At 41.3% G+C, this 26,428-nt stretch overlaps 1 protein-coding gene across 1 annotated transcript; it reads right to left on the minus strand.

Moving 5' to 3' along the window:
• Positions 1–12,292: 12,292 nt before the first annotated feature.
• LOC125446827 (cytochrome P450 1A1) lies at positions 12,293–23,121 on the minus strand. The gene is made up of 7 exons (XM_048520710.2): positions 22,993–23,121; positions 21,158–22,003; positions 20,836–20,962; positions 19,996–20,085; positions 19,564–19,687; positions 16,565–16,651; positions 12,293–12,964 (listed from the first exon to the last, which is right to left on the minus strand). The coding sequence occupies exons 2-7, from the start codon at positions 21,995–21,997 to the stop codon at positions 12,667–12,669; spliced, it is 1,566 nt and encodes a 521-aa protein (XP_048376667.1). The 5' UTR covers positions 21,998–22,003; positions 22,993–23,121; the 3' UTR covers positions 12,293–12,666.
• Between the last annotated feature and the right edge of the window lie 3,307 nt (positions 23,122–26,428).

The following is a 26,428-nucleotide window of genomic DNA, read 5'->3' on the forward strand; positions in this document are numbered from 1 at the left end:
TTGTCATTATTTTTGCATAAAAGCCATGAAGGGTGTATAAAATCTTGGTTCTTTTCTAAATGCAGTGTAATCTTTGAATACAGAAGGGATTGTAATTGCAGCTTAATGAGGAACATATGCATGCAGTGAAAATAGAGCAACAGGAACTATAGCAGCTAGCTTGAGGGGGTGACGTCCTGACATCAGTGAGAGAGACACGCAACAACCTGATAAAAATAATTACTTCAATTAAATCTACTCAGCAAAACTGATTAACTGACCTCATTTGTTATGGTTATTGCTACTACTGTTTGACATTGTTCATTATGGTGTCTGATAAAGATCTGTATTTTAGTTGCAATACACAGGGCATTCTGTGTCCCACTAACATATGAAAAGGAAATAATTCTATGTTTCGCCTTCAGTGTACAAAAGTTAGCAAGGTAAAAGAATGATAAGATGAAGGGGTTAAAGTCTGGTCGAAGATGGTTTTCAGATGTCAACTTTGAGCTATGTGGCCAGCCAACACTAGAACTTGAGAGACCTTAATTTCAATGGAAACTCATCCTTGCACCTCTTCATTGTACCTGTCCTAGCACCCATCTCAACCATATGAAGACTGTATTAGAATATTTCACTCATTGGCATCAAACTTACCCATAGTGGGGTGCAGCAGCAATTCCCAAATTTGGGTTATGTCCCCTGGTGGACTCGCAATGGGAGATTTTGGAGTTGCAAGCTGTGAGGCAGCAAGGACTACTACACAGCTCAAAGTGTTTTCTGACTACTGCAAGATCCCTTTGAATAATTTGTATTTTCTTTTTTAATGGGTGTGACCTTAATAGTCTTCCCTTTGAGGTGTGATTGCTGCTCCTACGAAAAAGGGAAAATGGACAGGTGTTTGTGTTTGTCCAAAAAAACCACTTTTCCCTCAACTCCTTTCACACCACTGCTACTCTCCCAACCCCAACCCCAGACAAGAATTAAAGCCTGACTCCTTCCCTGCTCAACCATTGAAGCCTTCCTCCGCCTCTTACCATCCCACCTCAACCCATTGACATTTTCACCTCTGAAACTTTTGTTCTGGGTCACACAAAGTCTGAAGCATTAAGGTAGGGTGATACAAGGAAAAGTTTGGAAAGTACTGGGCTACAGATTATGCCCATTGTGAATTCCATGGAGTCTCAAAAGCACACCTCCTCTTCCCTACTACAGAGACTGAAGAAGAAAAAATTAACTTCTCATTTCCAACAATTTTGATGATTAATTATTTTGATGGGGCCTTTCAAAGGATTTGAAAATAGTTTGAAATTCAAGCAGTTTAGTTCCCATTTTTTGTATTAGCCAAGAATGTCCAAGAAGCAGGATCCATGAGTTTAGCGGTGGGACCTAATCTTGTGCAAATTGGATACTGTTAAAACGGCACACATTGCATCCATTTCAGAACGCAAATCATGAGCAACACATCTCAATGCCACCATCCCAATATGGCATTGAAAAAAAAATCTAAATTCCTGGGGCATTAACACATGTTCTAGGGTAAAACTGAGTCTACAATTTCAGGCATGTTAAGTAGAGCTGTGTGGAAAATTTAATCTTATGCAGCAGGGAAACAAAGGGACAAACAACATGTCATTGGAAACTAAAGGAAACCTCATGTCACTGTTTATATGAAAAGGAAAAAAGATTAAAGGAGGCTAAGCTGGGTAACACCTGAAAAGTCAATTTGCAAAGATTTCGTTCTGAATTAAACCCATTTATTCATAAAACATCCACTTATAATCCTTCCCACAAGGACTTGTTACTTTTGCCATCAGTGTAGGCAATGTATCCTGCAGGTGTGAAAGGGAAATCTTGCTACATTAATAGAAAGATCATGTGACAGTAGGACAAAATTGATAAAAATCACACTACTTCAAACCACAATTCCATCCTGTCCAAAAGATGTGATGTTATCAGCCTTTGATTATATCTAATACCACAACTTGAGTTGTCACACAGATAAACAGTAAACTGTAAGATGCAATCTTGATTTGCGATGGCAAATTATTTTTATGTGAAATGTTGCTTTTTAAAAGGCCCATATATCTCTTAGGTGATTAATATTATCCCTTGCATCAAAATTGGCTTAAGGTTCTTAAATAGAGCAAAGACAAATGGACATTGGCAAATTACATTCACAGTTACACAGGCATTTTCGTGACAATGTAAACCTGCATTTGAAAATGATTGGCAGGAACTTAACATTTAAATAGCACCTTTCGCAACCTCAGGACATTGCAAACTGCTGTAAAGTTAATGAAGTACAATTTGAGGTATATAGTTACTGTCACGCTGTTGTAAATGTAATTGCCAAATTGCACAAAGCAAGGTCCATAAACACTAGTGAAATTAATATGCAGACAGACTGTGTGTGTGGTTTTGGCTAACGGATACATATTGGGCAGAACAGTAGGGGATCCTACCCAGCTGTTCTTCAAATACTGCAATGGTATCTTCAATATTTAACTGAGACAGATGATGGGACCTTAATTTAATGTCTGATCGAAAGCAAGATTTCCTCAGTGCTGCACAGGAATACCTAACAAGCTTAAACACAGATAAAAAAAGAAAATGCAGAAAATACTCAGGGCTGGTAATACCAATTGAGAGAAAACAGAAGTAACATTTCAACTTAACAAGGTTTCCATCAGAAATAGGAAAAGCTGGAAATGTAATTGGTTTTAAGCAAGTGAAAGATAGAAGGTGGAAATAGAACAAAGAGGAAAGTATGTGGTAATTTGGAGGAGAGGAGGTAAATAAATGACCAAAGAGTTTGTGGTGTAAGGCAAAAGGGAATGCAAATGGATCGTCAGGAAACAGGATGTGTCTGGGGCAAGTGTGAGTGGCAGAATGTATAGTTGCCATCCAGAAGCAAAAACAAGAGAAAAGTGAAAACCAAACCATTGCCTTTGATGAGGAAGGTATCAAAATGGGGGCAGAGATTATGGTTTGAGATTGTTGAATTCACTGTTTTGTTCACAATGCAAGAAAGTGCCAAATGGAAAGAGAAGATGCTGTTATTTTCTTCCAAAAAGAATTATTTTTGATGTGGATGTTGTTGGCTGGACCAGCATTTATTTCCCTCGAGGAGGTGGTGCTGGTGAGTTGTCTTCTTGAACTGCTGCAGTCTACTTGCTGTAGTTAACCATGATGCCATTGCAGACAAGTTCCCTGATTTTGACAGAGCAACGCTGAAGAAACGGCAATACATTTCCAAGTTGCAGTTTGGAGGGAAACTTGCAAGTGGTGCTCACATGTATCTGCCTTTCTTTCTGATGGCAGTTGTTATGGGTGTGCAGGGTGCTGTCCCAGGAGCATTGGTGAATCTCTGTAATATCTTTTAGATAGTCCACACTGCATCGACTGAGCATCAGTGATGGAGGAAATAAACATTTGTAGATGTGGTACTTTGCTCTGGATGGTATCAATGTTCTTGAGTGTTTTTGAAGCTGCACTCATTCAGGTGTAATAGACCAAACAAAACCTCCTTCAAATATATCAAGGAAATAGCCTAGACCGTAATTTTATCTTATTGACAGGCAAGTGTAAGATGCTGTGTTTCAGACGTGATTCAATTGGTCATACTGCTAAGCTTTAAACAAAACACACTTCATTCTTAACCCCAGATTTTAAAAAATCAAACATAAGAAAGAAGAATTTATATAACTTTTAATACAATCAGAAAATTCAACAGTATAATATATTATTTTACTACTAAACATCAACTGTTCCAATATAGTAACCTCCTATTAACACACCCTCAGCAAAGGCAACATCAGTAAAATGATTGTCTCATATGCAACTCTGGCAGCAGAAAGAGAACCCAAGCTTTTAGCTGTAACAGAGAAAGAAAGACAGCCTCTGCACCCAGCTTCAAATCTCTGCAACTGCGAAAAGCCAAACCAAAACCCTAGATCTGTGGGAGCCTGACTCCACCCAGTCATGCTATTTCTATTTTCCAACATTTAAAAAAAAACAAAGCCTCACAAGCTGTTTATTGAGTTGGAACAGACTTCTCGGTGCCTCTATCTCAATCTCTCTTCGTAAAAAAAATGGGAGGACACAATACACCTCTTAAAGCTATAGTATCATCACACAGACAAATGGGAGTATTCCATCACATTTGACTTGAGACTTGTCAATAGTGGACAGGCATTAGGGAGGCAGGAGACAAGCTATTTTCTGAACAATTTCGAGCCTCTGATCCGCTCTTGCAGCCACAGTATTTAATGCAGCTACTCAAGTTTAGCTTCTGGCCAATAGTAACCCCCAATACATTGATACTGGGGTAATTCAGCAATGGCAATGCCAAGCTTCTATCATACTTTGTAAGAGTACTGCAGGAGGCCAAAGAGACTGAAGTCAACAATACAGCAAGGTCGAGAACAATTAAAATGACAGGCAAGTATATGCTTGACATCACAGCTGCAGTCTGTACAAAGCGTTCTATAAAGTGGTCGTCCAGTCTGAGTTTGTGTCTTCAGCTCAGAGCAGATCACATTGCGAACAGTGAATACTCTATGCCTTGTACAGTGAAGAAAAGCCAAGCAAAGAATAGCTGTGATTGTATGGCAAAGACCAGTTGGCAGTGGAGGGGTGTTGGGGGGACTGCAGAGGGAATAATCCCTTCAAGGTGATGCAAAGGGAGAGGAGGGGAGAAGAAAAGAAAATGGTATGGCATTGTTAAAGGTTACATGTTCCAATCCCTGGGATTGGTCTTCAACCCACAACCTTCAGCCTAAAGAGTTGTAAGAACCACTCACTCAGGCACAGCCGGCATATCAACATTAGACGGAACAATGTAACTTGAATGTTAGATTCTAAATCTGAACCCTGAGAAAACAAAATTTGATGGAGGTGTTCAAAATCTTGAGGTGACCAGACAATGTAAGGAAGGAGAAACTGTTCCCAATGGCAGAAAGATTCCAAATCCACAGGATGCCAATTTAAGGTGACGGGCAAAAAAGAAAGTCAACATAAAATATGTGTTTTCTGCAACAAGTAGTTAAGATTTGGAATACACCTGAGTTGTTGAGATAGATTCAAGGATAGCTATCTGTTGATAAATTGTAGAAGAATGAATGATTGAAACTAGGGTGAGTTCCTCTTGCAAAGAGGGATACAGGCAAAATTCCAAATGGCCTCCTTTGGTGCTCTAGTGATTCCAGAAGGCAAAGTTGATGTGGGACTCACTAACAGTTTGTTTACAATGCTATCCCACCCCACCAGCTAGAAACTTGTAAAACTTGAAACAGAATCTGATCTTTTATTAAAGGGATGCATGCTCTTACTATATTCTCCTTATAATGAAAAGATACCCGGCATGAGAAAAGCTTTGACAGTTCGGCAGAATGTAGCTTGCAATATGCAAAACATGAATCATTGATACTTCACTTAAAACATCTCCACCCCTGCATGGACACACACACTGCCACTTCTACGTGGGCATCCCAGAAGCACTGGTCATGAGCTGCCAATGCAGCCTGCAAGATAGTTTCCTAAAGCCACAGTGGAAAATATGCTCCCGTAACTTGCCGCAAGCAAGGACTTTATCAATAAATAATCGGTGATTGCAAAAGGCAACAACAATGTTCACTGCTTGGATTTAAGTCTGGAGGCTAGCCATTTGGATGAGATCAGAGTTCTGTTGAAATCTAATAAGAAACTGCAATCCAGCACAAATCAGTATCTTCAAAAAAAATTTTTGATCTTGGGAGAGTAAGAAACACAATATATAGAAAATCAGATCTAATTTTCTTTGTTCCTGTTTATGATTTTGAGGAACTCCTTCCAAGATCAACTATAAATGACTCTTTAGACTATAAGATGCTGCCTAGGATTTTAGAAATTAATCTTAGTTAAACTTTGGAATTCAGGTAGGTTAGTACAGTAAATGTGTACTTGGTACGGAATTAAGGATTGGATGATCAAATATCATCAGTGCAAGATATCTGATTTCTGTTCATGCAATCTGATCCAAACACCTTAAGTCAACAATTTAAGTCCTTTTATGCTGTATAATCTGTCACAGTTTAAGAATTCTTTTGCTGTGTTCAAAGTCATGTAGAGGACAATTGAACAATGTATGTACTCCGTGATAATGGGAACTGCAGATGCTGGAGAATCCAAGATAATAAAGTGTGAAGCTGGATGAACACAGCAGGCCAAGCAGCATGTCAGGAGCACAAAAGCTGACGTTTCGGGCCTAGACCCTTCTGATGAAGGGTCTAGGCCCGAAACGTCAGCTTTTGTGCTCCTGAAATGCTGCTTGGCCTGCTGTGTTCATCCAGCTTCACAATGTATGTACTCCATTGATTTCAGTATTGTACCTTGAATCATTAATGACAGGTGAATGACTTGGAACCCTTTCATTCATGTTTAAAGAATCTTTCATATGTTGAAGATTAATTTATTATTTTCAATCTACGGTCAGCACTGATCAGCTCTTATTTATTGCCCATCTCTAGTGGTCTGAGAAAGTGATAGTGCTTCTTTTTGAGGAGGCAGCTTACTGTCTTATGAGAGTCACTTGCAAACTAATTGATTTTTCTAACCTTTAACACTAGTATAATGAAGCACATTGAATGAACGGAGTTACTGTGCTGAATTCTATAATTAACCATGGTTATCACCATAGTGGGATTCAAGCTCAATACTAGCAGTGGCAGTTCAGTACTAGATCCACGATACCTGCAGACCATCGAGAACTCTGCTACATAACTGAGCAGATTAAAACAATGACTCTTTTTAATAAATATCTTAAATCATGCTCATTCTGCCAAAAACATATCCACATTGGACCCTGTGGACCACATGCAGGCCCTGAAACCAAGCAAGTCCATTCTATTTTGGTTGATGTTTCTTATTCTTTGATCAATCCCATTACATTTCAGGAGTCTGAGAATTTGTAAAGGATATTCATAAATGTTTGCATTGCTGCTGCATTCGCATAAAACCCAACTCAGTTTTAACTACATGTAAGTTAATGTGAAGGCAGAGCTGTTGATTTGAACTTTAGACGTGGTCATGCATCTGCAAAACCAGCTCACCAAGGCAAAATGCTTGTATTTTAATGTTCAATTTGTATGTACATATAACTTTAAAATGCATGTTACCACCGTTTGCAGCCTCTAATAGTTTGTTAGAAAATTAGTTCAAAATTTTACCATTAACTGGTTATTTCCCTTTGAAAAATAGTAAGTTGAAAGTATTATTTGTTTTAAAATAATGTAGCGCAAAATTTAAATGGACAATAAATTCTTCATTGTTTTTATACAACAGTATCAATTATTATAAACAAATGCCCGACTACTCACCACCAGAATTTTCCAAAACTAGTGAACACTTGAAGCACCAAAGATAAATCGAGATATCAGTGCTGAGTAATTAGTATTAGGTCAAAGGAATGGACTGTGGTTGTTGGAAATCCTAGTTAACAATATTGCTCTAAATTATAGCCTTCTTTTTGTTCACATACGATAACTGCTTGTTATATATCACAACTACCAGAAAGCAATGTTCAACTGTTTAAATATAGAACACACTTTTTAAATCATTGAAAATAGCAACTTTGATGAAGACAAACACAAGTTTCATTTGCTGTATAAATGCAGCTTCAGGGGCTTAAAAAGACATAAAGAATCAATAGCTGAATAAAATACTTGCGCATTTTAGTTTCATTTGTTTTTGCAGTATCCTCATTTCAGGTCAATTCTATTATATCTTACCAACCTTCCAGCACTGTTTGCAAATGGCTACCCACATATGTGATTCCAGTTACTAAGATTATGGGTACTCTAATAGACAACAAAAACTCAAACTTAATCTGTCCTCACACCTGCAGTTTTCAACAGGCCACTTCATACGACCTGGAGCATAACTCCTTGTCAACTGTTCCTCTCTTATTGCTCCCTATTCCCAACGCCACCACCTCCACAAGTTCAAGAACTCATAACTCATTGGCTGAGACTTAAACCTTAAAATGTGGGAAGAATCAAGTCAAATACATTTAAAAAATCACAGAAATTTGAGTGCAATTGATTTGGGCCCCTAACTACTTTGTAGTGTGGTACCGACAAGCTTTTAACCTGCAAAAACAAATGAAAAAAAATGTGCAAGTATTTTATTCAGCAATTGATTCCAGCAAAATTGTCCATGCCTGCCAACCAACTAGTCCCCAATGTTGGAAAGTGAAGGTTATAATTGCGCAGCTTAGGCTGACAATGGGATTTATTGCTTTGTGCCCAAGGTGGGGTTCTGCGCCTGTGGTCATGTGAATCCAGTCTTACTCACCTGATCAGTATCCAAACCTCTGACCATGAAGTGCTTTGTTCATGATTCTCTGTAGTTTCTTGTGGTCTTGGGAAGAGCAGCCATCATACCATGCTGTGATGCATTCAGATAGGCTGCTGTCTATGGTGCATCTATAGAAATTGGTAAGAGTCTTTGTGGGCATGCCAAATTTCCTTAGCCGCTTGAGGAAGTAGCACTTTGTTGACCATCGCATCAATGAGGGTGGCCCAGGACAGATTGTTGGTGATCATCGCTCCCAGGAAATGATGCTTTTGACCATCTCAACACCATTGATATAGGGTGTGCCATCTACTCCACTTCCTGAAGTCAATGACCAGTTCCTTGCATTTTGCTGACATTGATAAGGAGATTGTTGTCTTTACGCCATGCTGTAAGCACTCAATCTTTTTCCTGTACTTTGTCTCATTGTTGTTTGAGATCTGAACTTTAACAATGTGGTATTGTCAGCAAACTCGTAAATGCAGTCAGGGGAATTTGTGAACACAGTTGTGAGTATATAAAGAGTATAGAAGGAGGCTGAGTATGCAGTCTTGCAGAGCACCGGTGTTGAGGGTCATGGTGGAGGAGGTGTTGTCGCCTAATCTTATTGCTTGTGGACTATGGGTCAAGAAGCTGAGGATCCAGCAATAGAGGGGGAACCGAGATCTATGTCTCAGATTTTAGAGATGAGTTTGTTTGAAATTATGGTGTTGAAGGCAGAGCTGTTGTCAATTAGTAGGAGACTGACTTGGGAATCCTTGTTATCAGGGATGATGAAGGGCCAGGGAGATGGCATCTGCAGTGGAACTGTTCGAATTAGAATTCGAATTAGGTTTTATGGTCACATGTACTCAAGTACAGGGATACAAGGATACAATGAAAAGTTTACAATGTCACCAATCAGGGCGTGACCTTAAGTACAAGGTACCTAGGTACAAAATCTTACGTAAAAAATTTTTTAAAATTTAGTTAAAAGTTCAAAATTACAGTTCTTGTCAGTATAAAATAGTAAATACAAAATTGAGTTAAAAGTTCCAAATTACAATTCTTCTTTAGCCATAGGCCTGCAGTCGCTCCATGCTGGCCTTCCCCACAAGGGCTTGATCTTTCTCCCATGCTGGGCTCAATCTCTTCCCCCATTGCTCTTGATCCCTGCACCTCCATGCTACTTTCTTGCCTCTGACTGTCATCCTGGCTCACCAGCTCCTTTGCTCAAGCTGCCAGTATCCTGTTCTGGTATTGCTGTGGGCCCCAGCCACGTCCACAATGCCACCGACCACCCCAGTTCTGCTCAGGCACACTTAACCGCCTCATGGGCAACCGCCAAAGTCCTCACTCTGACTCCCCCAGTTTCTGCTGTCACCACTGCTGCCTCCACGACTGAGCTTCCTTCAGAAGGTGAGGAGAGAGAAAACCTTACAATCAAAACTTTTTTTAAAAAAGCCAGAAAAAAGAGAGAAAAGAAAGAAGAAAAGCAGTTGGAGCACATGAGTGCCGGCTCAGGAGTCCTACTTCACTGACATCTTGGAACTCAGTGTAGTACCAGTAGGCGAATCGCAGAGGAAGAAGACAATTTGGTAGGCTGGAGTTTGGACTAACCACTTGAAGTACTTCATAATTATGGAGGGTCAGAGCCACCGGATGACGGTCATTGAGGTACACTGCATTATTTTTCTTTGGCACTGGATGATAGTGGTCTTCTTGAAGCAGGTATGGAGAGTTTAAAGATGTCAGCGAATACTCCCACCACCTGGTCCGCAGAAGTTCTGAGTGCACGACTGGTGACTCCATTCAGGCTATTCGCTTTTTATGAATTCACAGTCGAAGGCCGATCTGACATCTATATCTGTGACCATGGGTACAGGTGCATTCAAGGTTGTTGGGATAGGTGATACCATTTCACTGACCTTCTGTTCAAAGCCAGTGTAGAATGCACTGAGCCCATTGGGTAGGGATGTATTGTTGCCTGTGATTCTGTCCAACTTCAATTTGTGGCCCTTTAGGTTGTGTAAAGCTTCCCACAAACGATGTGTTAGTGTGGGTCTCAAGCTTAGTTTGGTATTGTCTCTTGGCATCTCTGATGGCCTTGCAAAGATTGTACCTGGATTTCCTATGTCGGTCAGGGTTGTCCGACATGAACACCTCAGACCCATACTTCGGTAGGTGGATCTCCCAGTGCATCCATGCTTTCTCGTTGGGGATCATTCAAATTAATTTCTTTAGCCTTAGAAACTTGACTTGTATATGAATATATATGGCATTTGATCAGCATTGCATTGCTAATTTTGTATGCAATATTGGTTGCCACATTTCCTGCAGAATCACAGTGACTACACTTCAGAAGTTGGCCATTTGCTTTAAATTACTTGAGTCATGGTGAATGTGAAATGTGCTATAACAATGTAAAAATTCTTTCTTTTGTTCTTTTGAACTTTGCTGTTAATTTAATTACAACGTCAGAGAGCAAGGAAGACTTTTTGACCCGTTGTGTTTATGATACTTTCAAAAGAGCTACATTTAGCCCCATTCACTTGTTATTCTTCTAACTTTCCACAAAATTTTATATTCATTAGCCAGACAATTAAGTATAGGAGTTGGGATGTCATGTTGCAGCTGCATAGGACATTGGTGACACCACTTTGGAATACTGCGCACAGTGCTGGTCGCCTTTCTATAGGAAAGACATTGTTAATCTTGAGAGGGTGTAGAAAAGATATACAAGAATATTGCCAGAACTAGAGGGTCTGAGTTGTAGGGAGAGGCTGAATAACCTGGGGCTTCTTTTCCCTGGAGCATCAGAGGTTGATTATAGGGGTTTATAAAATCATAAGGGGCATGAATAGGGTGAATAGCCAATGTCTTTTTCCTAGTGAGGGGGAATCCAAACCTAGAGGGAATAGGTTTAATGTGAGAGGGGGGAGATTTAAAAGGGACCTAAGGGGCGACTTTTTCATGCAGAGGGTGGTGCATGTATAGAATGAGCTGCCAGAGGAAGTGGTTGAGGATAGTACAATTGCAACATTGAAATGGGATCTGGATGGGTATGAGAAGAGGAAGAATTTAGTGCAATATGAACCAAATGCTGACAAATGGGACTAGATTAATCTAGGATATCTGGTCGGCATGGACAAGTTAGACCAAAGGGTCTGTTTCCATGTGGTATGACTCTACATATACATCAAACTGTCTTTTAAAAGTAATGACAAATGTCAGTTCCTGACAGCCCTTCTAACAATACATTCCAGGTGACAACAATTTGCCTAGTGAAACAAATTTTACCCTGGCTTTTTGCCAATATATTGAGTATGTGTCCTCTTGTTACCACTCCTCCTGCCAGTGGAAACAGTTTCTTCTTACCTATGCTACTAAATCTCTTCACAATAAACACCTCTGTGAAATCCTCCCATAAACTTCCATGGTCTACTCAGAGTAGCCACAGTTTCTCTATTCTTTCCCTCTAACTCAATTCCCTCACTGTTATGGAGTTTTGTAGTAGTTGCAGTATGCTTGTCCTTTCCAATTTTGAAAAAGGATGTTTTCTTAAACAGTACAGTTAAAGCAGTTTTTTCCCCTTTTTCAAATGCTGACAGACCTATGGGTTTTTGTTGACATTTTGTCTTTCATTAAGTCACTTTCCTTCTATAATTTTTCCCCATTTTGCCGGCAGAAGAGCAGTAACTGTACTTCAGTGTATTTGTTTCAGAGATAGTAGGAACTGCAGATGCTGGAGAATCTGAGATAACAAAGTGTAGAGCTGGATGAACACAGCAGGCCAAACAGTATCAGAGGAGCAGGAAAGCTGACCCTTCTAGGCCCGAACGTCAATCTTCCTACTCCACTGATCCTGCTTGGCCTGCTCTGTTCATCCAGTTCTACACTTCGTTATCTTCAATATAATCAGTCGGTTTTAAACTATTTCACAATGTGTTAAAGATATAGTAAGACGCTCAAGAAATTCACATTCTTTTATTTGTTTGCAACAAATTATGTTTGATCTGACATTTCATCAGTATAAAAATTATTAATGTCCCTTTATACAATATAAAGAAAGCAGTCTAATAGCGGTCTAAAATCGTGAAATACGTTATACTTTAAAATACATTGTTAAATGAGTTACATTTGAATACAACTTATCAAACTTCATTTTCTTCACTCTTTGGCTCTGCTTATACAGTAAGATAATTCTTCATTGGTATTTTAAATACAAGGCATCAGTGGCACGACAGCATAACACATTAATTATAATAAAATGTACAGTTTAAGGCATAACTATTGCCTCATACCATTGGTAATGTACAAAAATATAGAGTTCACTTTTTTTTTAAGCTTCTGCAGAATTAAGACACTGTCAGCTCATGCAGTAGCAGGGAAACGGTGCACCACTTGCACTTCACATCTCTTGTGCTTCATGGTCAGTCCATACTGCGGGGTCATATCAATGTCCTGACCTGGCTTTTTCTCAAATCGCAGCTGTTGGACAAGAGCAGTGAGAAACAAGAAGACTTCTATGCGACCAATGGACTCTCCAATACATCTCCTTTTTCCCAAGCCAAACAGCAGCAACTTTTCACTTTCTGCTTTGTTGATGCTTTTTCCATTAGGATTTAAGAAACGCTCTGGGCAGAACGCAAATGGGTCTTTCCAGACCGTCCTGAAATACACAAGGAGAAAGTGAATGTAATTTTCTCTCAACTCAAGAGAAAATGGTGTAAAAAGAGATTTTGTTCATTTATTTCAGAGCTAAAAATTTCAAATGTTTGCTGGAGATCAAACATCAATTTTTAAAAAAAATTCAAACCGATCTAGCTCTACGTGAGCTCTAAGAAATGGAGGTCTTCGAAGAGCCTTTATACAAATTATGACCTGTCATTTTCTTTCGGCCAGACAGTCACATTTATTATGCATTTCCATTTTATTTTGGCTTTATTTGCTGAACATTTCTTTCACTTGGTATCTAGCCCTTTTGCGTGATTGAAGAAAATCTCAATTCTCACTCAACCAACCCTGCCATTACCCGGTTTTATAAACTCACATTGTGGGTCATTCAAATAATAGTGTAAAAAATTTTCTCTAAGACTGTTGTAGAAAGGAACATAGGAATTAAGATATATTTATTATTTACAACATCTGGCAAGTAAATTTCATCTTGTTGTTTCAACTGAAAAAGCTAAAACAAAATAACAATTTGCATGAAAGCCTGATATAGCTGCAAAAATAAAGAATAGGCTAATGTCTGAAATTCACTCAACACTCACCAAGAATAATTTTAACCTTGGGCTAAGGTATTAAACAGGTAATATTGAATTAGTTGCCCACTGTACAATATGCCAGGATTCTATTAATGTCAATGGAAGGAAGGGTATTTAGACGTCAATATTGCTACCACCAATAGGTAAATTATTTTCATTAATTCTTCCATTGTCTGTTTCTTCCTTTTCACTTCCTAACACATCTTGCCTTTTTTGTAATGTTATTGTCTCTCCAAGTATTCTTTCAAATCTCATTGAGATAATAAATTAAGCTAGTGAGCAATAGGATATCACCACTGAATCTAATGCATGTGTGATGTTAAAGAATGTTAGAGAGGAGTGGGATCTCCACCAACACTGCCTCTGGAAATGGAGCTCTGCCAACAGGTTCTGGTGGAGTAGAGGTTGGCAAATTTTACCATTCATGTGACATTGCTGAACAAGATAGGAGTTAACATCTTACTTAGATTTCTTTTACGCTCATGAATGTTCATCCACAAATAAATAAAGCAGTCAAAAAATTATTTACGTATCAGCAGTGAACTGGAAAAAGTTGGTATATGACAAGATTCATTTGGGAACAATGACAAATTCAACAACAGTTCCTAAACCTGCAACCTATGCAACCAAGAAAAATAAAAGGTAACAGGCATCTGGATCAGCACGATCTGCAAGTTTCCTTTCAGGTCACACACCATCCTGAGTTGAAACTATGTCATCGGTCTTTCACTGTCACTAAATCAAAACCCTGGAACTCCTTCCATACTAGCACCATGAATGCACATCTACCATACGGACTAGAGTGGTTCAAGGTGACAGCTCACCACCCTCTGCTCAAGGTTAATTGAGGATGGACACCAAGTGCTGACCTTACTAGTCACCCTGCTCCCATGAATGAATTAACATGTAGATGCACTGGATGAGACAAAAGATATATCATTAGCTTGTGCTTCAGGGATTTTTAAAAATAGCACTAAATTTGGTCCAAGACAGATTCAAAGAAGGACCACAAGGACTGCAGTAAATGCTTCGTTTACAGTATTGTGAAAAAAATCAGGTTGTCATAATTACGTAGTTGTAATAACAAAGAAATAAGGAACTTCCTGAGGCCATTATTCATTCCTTTCTAGCCTTACGATTCAGTGCTGTTTCCCCATGTTAGAAAGATCAACATTTGTTTCCAAACTCAGTTTAATCAACTTCGAATCAATAGTCAAACATCAAAGCCCAGCACAAACAAAGAAGGACACGTAGGAAAGTATGCTTTATTATCTTTGTAACAAGGTAACTAGTTTCTAATGCTGCAGGTTTGCTGTGTACCTTACATGATTTGCACACATTCCATTAATGTAAATTAGTATGTAACTGCAGTGAAACACTGCTGAACTTGTGCCAATCCTGGAGGAAGTACTTTCACACTGCCGATGATTACATTTCCAGGGCTTTGATGCAATAGTGAACCGCAAAGTGTGGGATTAAAAAACAGCTGCCAAGGCAGCCTACGTAAACAAATTAGAAAAAGAATACCTTGATTAACAACAAAGAAAAGGGGTGGTCATCTCTGGATACAATTACTCCACACTGCTGTTTACTCTTAAGTTCAGGTCAAATAGTTCTGGGTAGGTACGAAAATGTAGCAACAGAGTCTGGGATTATGTTGTAAAAGCAGAAATTGGTGGAAAATCTCAGTTCTTCAGTTCTGGGTCACAGGACCTGAAACATTAACTTTACCTTCTTTCCACAGATGCTGCCAGACATGCTGAGATTTTCCAGCACTGTCTGGTTTTATTTCTGATTTCTAGCATCCACAGTTCTTTTGGTCCTTTTGCCTGGGATTCAGATAGTCAGGATATTAAAATAAAGATTTCCAAATCACTCCAAAAAGGTGAATTCACCATGGCTTTTGTCAGCTAGGCAGCTTATTATCTTTTTTCCCATATTAGGAGCACAGAGCTGATTTGTGCAAAAGGCACCATAAACCTGAGACATTGAGAGCACCTTTATCAGTTACTGCACGACCAGTCAGCAATATAACTGCAGTCTAAAGATTACATATTATAGTCCACTGCTAACTGCAACATTGATTGAAGCCTCAAAGACAAGCAATGAAAATTGGAATGAGTAAACAATAATTGATCTAATTGAAACAGTTAAAGTTACTACCAAACTACACATGCTGTCTGCTACATTCAACCACATACGCATGTGTTGCAACATTGAAACTGTGTCATTACATTAGGAGACTCTTGGAATCTTTTCAGTAGCATTTACTGCTAACAAAAACCACAATTTTCTTCCCAAGTTGCAGGAATACCAATATAACAGCACAAAGGTAGTACAATAATTCTATACATATAGTTATGGTACAATTGTCATTGGTATTTCAACAACTGGTCTTATGTTTAAATCACCAGAACTAGCCCTATTGTTAAGGTAGGGTTGTTTTTCTCAATTTGACCATTTAATGGGTAAAATTTATTGACACAAGCATATGTTTCCACTGCCCACCAATATGAACAAAAGCCCTTCAAACTAACTGTTCAACTACTGCAGGAATTTTAACTAGAACTTATCTTCCACATCACACTGCTTGTTTCACATATCCCTTATCTGCCACCCTGTTTCTATCAAGGCCGAAGCAACTGTTACTGGGACCATGATGAGGGCCATAGGTACCTTTGATGATTGGAAGGTGTAATGCATTAATAAAGATCTATGCAACCTCATATCATTGCGTTTATGTTTAGGGATCAGCAGACAGTCTCTTCGATGCTGAATTTTACAGGTCGACTTTTGGTGGCAGCAAATCCTATCTGAAGTGAAATAGGCAGTCAGGAAAGAAATGCAAATCCAAATTAGAATTCGAAAGTTTACCCAATGTTGAAACAACAATAGCTGTTCTGTAGTTCAGACTTCCAATCATTTTTCTAGTCTCACCATGGAGTTTGTTGTAACAACCAATTCAAATCCCCCAACTTCAAGACTAAGAAAGTCATACTTACGGGTCATGATTCACTTGCCACTGGTTTACAAAAACACATGTATTTTTAGGAATAAAATATCCATTCAACGCTGTGTCTTTGGTTGTGCTGAAATATAAAATAATGATTTTAAGGGCCGTGTATTCACTTAACGTACTACATCATTACAGACCTCAAGCTTATCAGTGAGTACGGCATGTAAAGTCTCCAGGGAAGTTGGATGGTAGAGAGGAAAACAGTTGGAGTGACACATTGCTAAAGCCTACACATCCAGGACTCAAAGTTTAACCAGACCAAGAAGTAGTGCCACAAGGAGATCCTTTGAAATACTTTGCTCCCTCTTCACATACCCAATAAGCAATGAGTCAGAGTGTTGGACAAAAATTCATCAGGAAGTTTAGAAGCAGGGATCTTATATTTTAAAAAAATTCAAGGAACAAATGCTGCAACCCTGATGTTCTAAATAAAGGTTAAAGTACGTTAGTTTCCAGGTCAAAGATTACACTCACAACTTGGGTTTCTGGGAAGTGGCTTGCTAAGTAATTGGAAACCGCCTCAGTGCAGCTCCAGGACCCCTATGATATAGAAAAGGATTCCAAACAAAGGAAACAAACGCAGAAAATAGAGAAGCTGAGCATTCAGAGATTCTGAAGAAGAGTTATATTGGACTCGAAACATTGCTTTTTTTCCTCTCCAAGTTGTTGCCAGATCTGCTGAGCTTTTCCAGGATTTCTTATGTATATTTCAGACTTGCAACATCTGCAATATTTTGCTTTCCAAATATATGATTTACGTTGTTAAGTATTGTGAAGCTGGTCTCTCCTGACTAAGAAACAATTTGCCATGCTGTGCCTAAAATGAAAGGCTGCAAAGAAGTGGCAAATCTGCAGTTATAGTATTTTGCAGGTCATTGTTCTGCAAAGTGAAACATTAAGTAGGGAACCTCTCAAAAGAAAGAAAGACAGCTACATAGGCAGTTTAAAAAATATGCACACAACATGCCACAAAGAAATAAATGATGAAGTCCCCTGTTATGATGTTGTTGGGTTAAAGGATAAATATTGGTCAAGATACAAGTCAGAACTCTGCATCTTTTCTCAAAATGGAAACCAAATGGTGTCTCAGCATATTCTGTCAAGGAAGTCCAAAGACTCAAGTGGTGAGGTGGAGTTCCAAACAGAGTTTTGGCTTGCTTTAAGAAAAAACTTTGAACAGTGGTTGATAAAGCATGATCATTCCGTCCTTGAGCCTCTTCTAGCTTCTTAACAGATTCAACCATCTGAATTTGATCTCCAGTATGTTTTTGAAGAAATCTGTTACTATTAAGTTGTTGTCATTTGGAGTACACCGCATTAAAAAAAGCATCGGAAAACATATTCAATTGTAACTTCAAAGAAAGGAACTAGATAAGGGTTTCTTATGTAAAAAAGAAGCAAAAAACATAAAAAGTATGCTAAGTGGTCTAACATCTGTCACTGGGAAAATGCTGAAATCCAAGTAGATAGCAGAAGGGCACTTTGGAAGTCATAATGCAGTCTACAAAATTTTGTGAAAGGAAAATAATGTATGACAAACTTAGAGTTCTTGGTGAGCGTAATGAGCAGGATGGATAAGGGAAAAAAAAATCAATAGAAGGAGTATATTTCAATGTCCAAAAGGCATTCCAAAAAGACAAAAGCACCACATGACAGAAAGACAAAAGTGCATGGTGTTGGAAGTGTAATATTAGCATGAAAAGAGGATTGGCTAACTAATAGAAAACAGAGTCAAGACAAATGGGTCTTTTCAGTTTGGCAAATTGGAAGGCCAAAGAAAACAATGCTGGAGCCTCAGAGATAATGGGAACTGCAGATGCTGGAGATTCCAAGATAATAAAATGCTTGGCAAGCTTTTGTGCTCCTGAGATGCTGCTTGGCCTGCTGTGTTCATCCAGCCTCACATTTTATTATAATGCTGGAGCCTCAACTCTTTACAACTGATATTAATAACATGGGCAATGGAACAATATGTGCTGTAGTCAAATTTGTTCATGACAAAATTAGAAAGCAAATTTTGAGAAGTTTGCAAAGGTCGACAGTGACAGATTGAGTGAGTGGGCAAAGAAATTGGGCGATGGAAACAACATGGGAAGGGGGAAGCTTGTCCACTTTAGTGGGGATATTGAAAATCTTTATAATTACAGAGAGACTGCAGAATGCTTCAATACAGAGAGAAATGAGTGTCCTTGTACGTGAATCACAATAAGTTAGCATGTGGTTACTGTAATTAACTGGTATGGTCAATGAAATGTTGGTCAGTATTGCAAGGGGAATGGAGTATAAAAGTGAATAAGTCTTACCATAGCTGCACATAGTATTGGTGAGACCAAATCTGGAGTACAGTTTTAGTTATTTAAGGAGGGATATATGTACATTGGAAGCAGTTCAGAGAAGATTCACTCAGCTGATTCCTGGGATTAAGGGCTTTGCCTTATGAGGAAAGGATGTTCAAGGATATGTATTTACTCAGGTTGAGAACAATGAGAGTTAATCTTATTGAAACATCTAAGATGCTCGAGTGTACTTGACAGGAAGATGCTGGGAGGATTTGCTCCTGGGAGAGGGTGCTCATAGAACGAAGGAGCACAATTTCAAATATAAAGTCAAATATTTAAGACAGAAACAGGAGAGATTTCTTTCTCAAAGGATCTCTTCCATAGAAAACAGCGGAGGTTGAGTCTTTTAATATGTTCAAGATTGTATTTAACAATGTTTAATTGGCAAAGGCATCAAGGGTAATAGGGAATTGGCAGAAAAGTAGCTACAATCTGATCAGGCACGACTTTATTAAATAGTGGAGCAAGCTAAAGGGGCCAAGTCCTGTTCCTAATTCTCACAACCTTACAAAGTAATTACAAAGCTATGAGAAAAAAAAGTTGGGGTTGAGATGAATTAGATAGTCTTTTAAAAGAGATCGCATAAGCAAGATGGGCTGAATGCCTTTTTTTGGAGCTGGACGATTGTGTGCCTGAGCTACCTTACCAGTGAGGAATGGTGAATGGAAGGAAGGACGAGTGGCGGAAGGTCTCCAATATGAAAGCTTCTGTATACGGCAATAGTAACTTGTCTGATATCTTTGGGCTTCGATCTCTGCCAATGTTCTCATCTGAAAAGGACAAAGAAAATACAAACACAATTCAGAGATAGTAGGAGCTGCCGATGCTGGAGAATCTGAGATAACACGGTGTGAAGCTGGATGAACACAGCAGGGCAAGCAGCATCAGAGGAGAAGGGTCTCGACCCGAAATGTCAAGTTTTCCTGCTCCTCTGATCCTGCTTGGCCTGCTGTGTTCATCCAGCTTGACACCGTGTTATCACAAACATAAGTCAGTCTGGTCAGTGACTGAAGTCAAGTTGAAAATGCCAGACCAGGTATAAGAATTTTTTTTGCTCCTCCTCTGAAGGTAAACTCACCTACTTCCTCATGCACTTTCTGTTGAATGTCAGGATATTTAATCAGGTACATAATAGTCCAGGAGAGTGCTGTTGTTATGGTGTCAAAACCTTCAAAAAGAACAAAGACTCATCAATAACATGGTTGAAAAGCCTTCTCAGCACTCCTGCTTTACTCTTTCTGGGTATATGGGCACACCGGCTGGACCAGAATCTCCAACTGTCTTTGAGAAAGAAGGTGAAATGCCTTCTTGAACGGTTGCACTCCATTTGGTGTAAGGTAGACCCAGACTGCAGTTAAATGCAGTGGGGGTGAGGGAGCTCCAGGATATTGTCCCAGCCACGCTGGAGGATGTTTCCAAGTCATGTTAATGTTGGTGCGAACAGGACGAGATGGCATCTTTCCCCACCCTAAACAATTCTGTAATTGGATGTGTGGCTTCAGCAGGTCAATTCAGAGTTTTAAAAGCACATTAATTAAGCTGCCAATTTGCATGTTGGTCAGAAGGCACTTGCACTCTGTTAAGTTATCTTGCTTTTTTATTTTAGTTAATGAGAATGGCAACTGTACAAACTTTTCACTGTATTTTACATTACCTTCCTTACTCTATACAATCACTCTGATTGTTGTGTCTTTGTATATTATCTGCCTGAAGTGCACACAAAAAACTTTTCGTTGTACTTACATTGGACAATGAATCAAATCAATCAATAAATCAATATTTAAAATAAGTGACAATAAATTATCCATTTTTTAAAAAATCCACTGCAAAAGAAAGCGAATCCAAGACCTTCCAGTAGCATTACAGTTGGAAGTTTTCGCAATTAAACAAACGCACTTGTCAGAAGTGCCTGACTTACCAGCTCCGAACAGATCATTCACGATGCCGACAATCTTTTCATCAGATATCTGAATGTTGGCATTCTCGTCCGTTTTCTTTTCCTGACAGTGATCGATCAGGGAATCGGTTATATCGCGTATATTATCCTGGGGTGGGGGGGAAGAGAGATGCGCAAAAAAATTACCGGAGGTGGGCGGGAACAAATCTACCTGCTAGATAAAGCTAAATTTTACAGGCTAATCTCAAAGATGGGTTCTCGCCTTGTCGAAGGTGTGGAGACAACGCTAACTGGCGGGGAAAGAAGCTACATTTTACAGGAAAACCCAAAGATGGGTTCTCACCTTGTCAAAGGCGTGGTAGTGCTCGGTGACAATCTTCTTGACGAAGTTCGTGAATCTGACATTGACATCGATGAATTTCCTCATGGAGTATGCTGGCAGGAAGCGCAGGATAGGGACGAAATCGGCCGGGTTCCCGGACGCCACGGTCTTACCAAACTCGTCGGTCACTTCGAGGATGTTGAGGAACTCCGCGTCGTCGTGGTTGTATCGCTTACCGAAGCACAGGGCGCAGATGACATTGGCCACCGACACCACGAGGTAGCGGACCGGGTCGAAGGTTCCGCAGCTCTGGGTGAGTTCGATGAAGATCGTGACCAGGCGCTGCGCCTCGCTGCTCACATGTTCCTCCAGCAGGCACGAGTGCGTGGTGTTCTTACACTCGTCCGTGGCGAAGGTGCGCAGCGCGTTCTGTGCCAGCTTCCGACGGAGCCTCCACACTTCGGAGTAGTCGGAGCTGAAGGTCAGGCTCTTCCCGTCGTTGATGAATTTAAAGCTGTGGAGATCCGGCCTCCCGGCGAAATCATCGCCCTGCCTGATGAGCGCCTGTCTGAGAGTCTCCAGCCCGCTCAGTACCAGCACTGGCCGGCTCCCCACCTGTATCTGGAATATATCCCCGTACTGTTGGCTCAGGGCGGTCAGGCTCAGGTGGGGATCCGGTCTCAGCTGCAGGCTCCGGCCGATCAGGGGCAGGCTGGGTGGAGCCGGAGGCCTCTTCAGCCCCGCGGGGATTCGGGTCTGGTGCCTGCGGACCACCAGGAAGATGAGCGAGAAGACGGCGAGTCCAAGAAACACCTCGGTGACCGAGAAGGCCAGCAGTCCAGCGCTAAGGCTCCTGATCATGTTTACCTGCGGGAGAGCAATCAGCTTCAAAAACCACCAAGAGACATGCACACAGAGAGACACACAAACACGCACAGAAAGAGTCACAAACACATACGTATACACATACAGAGAAACACATGCAGAAACACAGACCCACATATACACATGCAGAGAAACACATACACAGACACACGCACACACACCCCTTGTAACTACTACCGAAGCGCTGACCATTTGCTGAATAAGACGGCTCTGAAAATAGCACAGCTATCACTTCAATGATGTATTTTGGATTGTTTTATTTTTCATAGCAAATTTGCTGCATGGATTTTTTTTTGTTTAAAAACCGAAAGAATTGCGCACGCTATAAAAACAGGAATTGCTGGAAAAGCTCAGCAGGCCTGGCGGTATCTGTGGAGAGAAATCAGAGTTAATGTTTCGGGTCGAGTAACCCATCCTGAGGAAAGAGCAATTAGTTTCCAAGTTAGGATAATGTCCTAACAGTTGACCGATCACTGTCAAGATAATGTTCTGAAAGTGATTGATCAGGGGACCAGTTATGTCGCGTGTGTTATCGTGGAAAAGAGAGATGCGTTAAAAAATGCATAACAGGAGGTGGACAATGTTATCTGTAAAAAAAATGCTACATTTTACAGGAATCTGGATCCGGAACGTTAACTCTGATTTCTCGCTGCAGATGCTGCCAGATCTGCTGCAGCTTTTCTGTCGTCGTTGCTGTAGTTTCTGACTGAAGCGGAGGTAAAACTGCACCTAACATGAAAAGCAGAGTGGAAAAGCATTCGGTTCTGATTTCTGTGCAACAGGACGGGCTGGACAACGCGTCCCGCCGCATCTTTCACAACAACACCCCCAACATATACACACATTCGCACACTCTCAATGCAAGGAAAACACAGGTACAGATTGCATTCGGGGCAGGCAAAGAGAGGAGGCCGGGGGGTGGGGGGAGGTGTTACACGCACGGAAAGTTTGTACAATCTGCCCGTACGTACCTGCTCCCTCGTCAAGGCACACAATCTCCACGTTGAACTTGACGATTTGCAAGCTGCAGCTAACGGCCAACATAAGAAGCGCTGGCACCGTGTAAGGCACAGTTAATGCGTGCCTTTTTTTATAGGCATCTTCTGTGCGCCTGATTGGCTGCGGGTCACATGCACGGCTGTGACCCAGGCTCCATCTGTGCCAGCCCTAAACAAATTTCGCAATTTGCGCCGAGAGAGAGAAAAAAATTAATAGGATGCGGCGCGAGATTGGAAGAACTCAGACCAATACCCAAGCGTGTTCTTTCTGGCAAGACGGGGGGCGGGGGGCGGTGGAATCTCCTTGAGTGTCCCACCACTGCCAGAACTTCTCTCTAACTAGATTCCAAGGCAGATTGAATTCCAAAGGCAACAAGGAAGCCTTAACCCTTGCCTCTCGCTTTACTTATTTCAGTTTCATTGTTTCAGGTCTTTAAGGTGAGCAGACCCGTCACTACCGGTAGGACCACCAGCCTTTAAATGGCTTCAGAGATAGTAGGAACTGCAGATGCTGGAGACTCTGAGACAACAAGGTGTAGAGCTGGATGAGCACAGCAAGCCAAGCAGCATCTGAGGAGCAGGAAAGCTGACGTTTCGGGCCTAGAGCCTTCTCCCGAAATGCAGAAGGGTCTCCGCCCCCTACGCCTTTAAAATAGCGCCTGTCACGACCATGGGATGCCCCAAAGCATCTCCTGGCCAAGAACATGTACTCACTGGTGCAAGGTAGACGCACAGCAAGCTCCTATAAAACAGCGAATGCGGTCAGGAGTTTTCTTTTTCCTCATCATAGAGCCACTACAGCGTAGGCCATTCGGCCTAAAGTTAGGAATTAACTTTCTCGCAGGCACAGGGAGAGCGCGCAAACTCCCCATAGCCGGTGACCGAAACTGGGTCCCCGGTGCTGCGAGGTACTGAAGCACCCTCTCTATTCTGTGATGGTCATGGAGGGATAAATATTCGACAGAAATCCACTACCTGGCTTCGGAACAGTTGCCCAGGATCTTATACATCCACTGAAGGGTCGAGTGCGAAAGGAATGCTGCACCGTCGGGACTGTCTGGTATTTTCCCGAAAGTGGACATCCCCCCTCCCTCCGCCCCCCAGACAGATGGTGCAGCATGCCCCTGCAATGCGTTGGAGCCTGGATCTTTTCGTGCTGCAGCCTCCTTTGTTTCCCTTTTGGGACCTGAACTGAATCATCAAATGCATGCAGCACTGAATGAGGCCATTCGGCCCATCTTGCCTGTGCCCACGGAACCACAGTGTCTCCAGGTGTGAGGCTGGAAAAACACAGCTGGTCACACAGCATCCGAGGAGCAGGAAAGTCAGGACTAACCTGAAGAAGGGTTTCAGTCCGAAACGTTGACTTTCTTGCTCCTGGGATGCTCTCTGGCCTGCTGTGCTTTGCCAGCTCCACATCCATAGACTCTGCCTTCCAGCACCTGCAGTCCTCATTGGCTCCAAGCTATTCAACCAGTCCCGTTCCACTCCCGCTCTGTTTATCCCTAGAGCTGGGCAATCTCTTTTCGGAGAATGACCCAGTTCTGTATGGAGGTGACCCACCACCCCACCCCGCCCCGCGACACATTTCCAAATCACCTTCCATTTTTGTCCCCTGGCTCTCCATCCCAATAAAATGGGAGCAGTTTCACCCGATCCACTCTAAAACCTCTCAGCAACCTCCTCTTCTTCAATCCATCCATATCATTGAAGCTCCTCGTCATTGACGCCATTCTAACGAAGCTGTTCCGTATCCTCTCTTAAATCTGCCTATCTCTCCTGAGTTGTAAGGCGCAGAACGGGACACAACCCCTCAGCTGAGGTTGAACCAGTGTCTTCTACAAGTTTATCATTGCTTCCCTTTTGTGTCTTGATTGTGCTTTTTTTTTGTTCGGCGGTACTCTCAAACTGACTGGCCATTTTCACTAATTTAGGCAAATGTGCCCCTCTACTCCTAACCCCCTTTAGAATTGCGACCTTTAGTTTCGTTTGCTCATCCTCAATCGTCCTCCCAACATGAATTACGATCCTGCATTTAATTTCATCTGACCATAAGGCGTACGAGCGGGGATAGGCCATTCAGCCCATCAATTAGCTGATCGAACACTTTCCTATCCTTTCGCCATAGCCCCCATGCCCTTCTTAATCCCCAAACCATGGTCACTCTGGTGATATCACGCAGGAAACCGTACAGTGTTAGCTAAAGGTCGCCTGGCACTTGGTGTATTTTGCATGTACGTTGTTGGCAAAAGTTAGAGGAATGACTTATGAATGAACCACCCGAGGCTGAACCGCACCAGCCCAGCCCCTAAATCCTGCACTGATGCCTCACAGCGCCAGAGGCCCGGGTTCGATTTCACCCTCGGGCGACTGTGTGAAATTTGCACATTCTCCCCGTGTCTCCCACAGGCCAAAAAATGCGCAGTAAGGTGCATTGGCCATTAGGTAAATTGCCCCATGATGTCTAGAGATGAGCAGGCTAAGTGGGTTAGCCATGGCGAAATGCAGGATGGGAGATTGGATGTGTGGAGGGTCGATTATGGACTGAATGACCTGCTTCCAAACTCTGTGGATTCTGGTATTCTAAACTACTTTTGAGCGAAGGCCAGGCTGCCATCTTTGAAGGGCCATCGAATTGGCTGAGAGAGGAACAAATTGGGGATGACTATGAGAGAGAAAATTTCAAACTCAATTGTCAGGCTGACACCAATTCACTTCGAGGCAAAGGCCGATAAATGAGTGTTTATTCCATCTACAGAAGGTTAACAATCAGGCGCCATTCATCCAATGATATGGACAGATTTCGGTTCGCGTCAACTTAAAAGAAACTGCCAAGATTCTAATTAGAAGACAATTAAATGTTAAACCCAAACAGAAATTGCTGGAGAATCTCGGTGAATCACAGAACTGTACAGCAAAGAAACAGACCCTTCCGTCCAACTTGTCCCTGCCGACCAGATATCCTAAATTAATCTAGTCCCATTTGGCTCATATCCCTGTCAACCCTTCGTATTCATATATCCATCCAAATGCCCTTTAAATGTTGTAATTGTACCAGCCTCCACCACTTCCTCTGGCAGCTCATTTCATACACGCTCTAGACTTTACGTGAAAAAGTTGCCCCATTAGGTCCCTTTTAAATCTTTGTCGTCTTCGGCAGCATCTGTGAGGAGAGTTTTGAAGAATGGTCACAGGTCTCGAAAGTTAACTCTACTTTCTCTCTCCACAGATGCTGCCACACCTGCTGAGTTTCGCTAGCAATTTCCGTGTGTGTGCATATGTGTGTGTGTGTGTGTCTGTGTGGGTGTGTGTCTAGACCTTCAGCGTCCACACGTCCTTGCCTTATACAGTAAATGCTAATTTTCTCGGGATCTGGAACTGAGATTCTAACGTGTTGAATGTGTATTTC

This window comes from Stegostoma tigrinum, chromosome 36 (genome assembly GCF_030684315.1).
Source record: "Stegostoma tigrinum isolate sSteTig4 chromosome 36, sSteTig4.hap1, whole genome shotgun sequence".
Lineage (NCBI taxonomy): Eukaryota > Metazoa > Chordata > Chondrichthyes > Orectolobiformes > Stegostomatidae > Stegostoma > Stegostoma tigrinum.

Excerpts from the sequence above, each read along its gene's own strand:
- LOC125446827 (XM_048520710.2), bottom strand. The coding sequence starts at position 21,997 with ATGATCAGGAGCCTTAGCGCTGGACTGCTGGCCTTCTCGGTCACCGAG. Across the intron at positions 19,688-19,995 it reads GAAAGTGCATGAGGAAGTAG|ATGAGAACATTGGCAGAGAT; the intron begins GTGAGTTTACCT and ends TGTCCTTTTCAG. Across the intron at positions 16,652-19,563 it reads CCATTCACCATTCCTCACTG|CACAACCAAAGACACAGCGT; the intron begins GTAAGGTAGCTC and ends TTTATATTTCAG.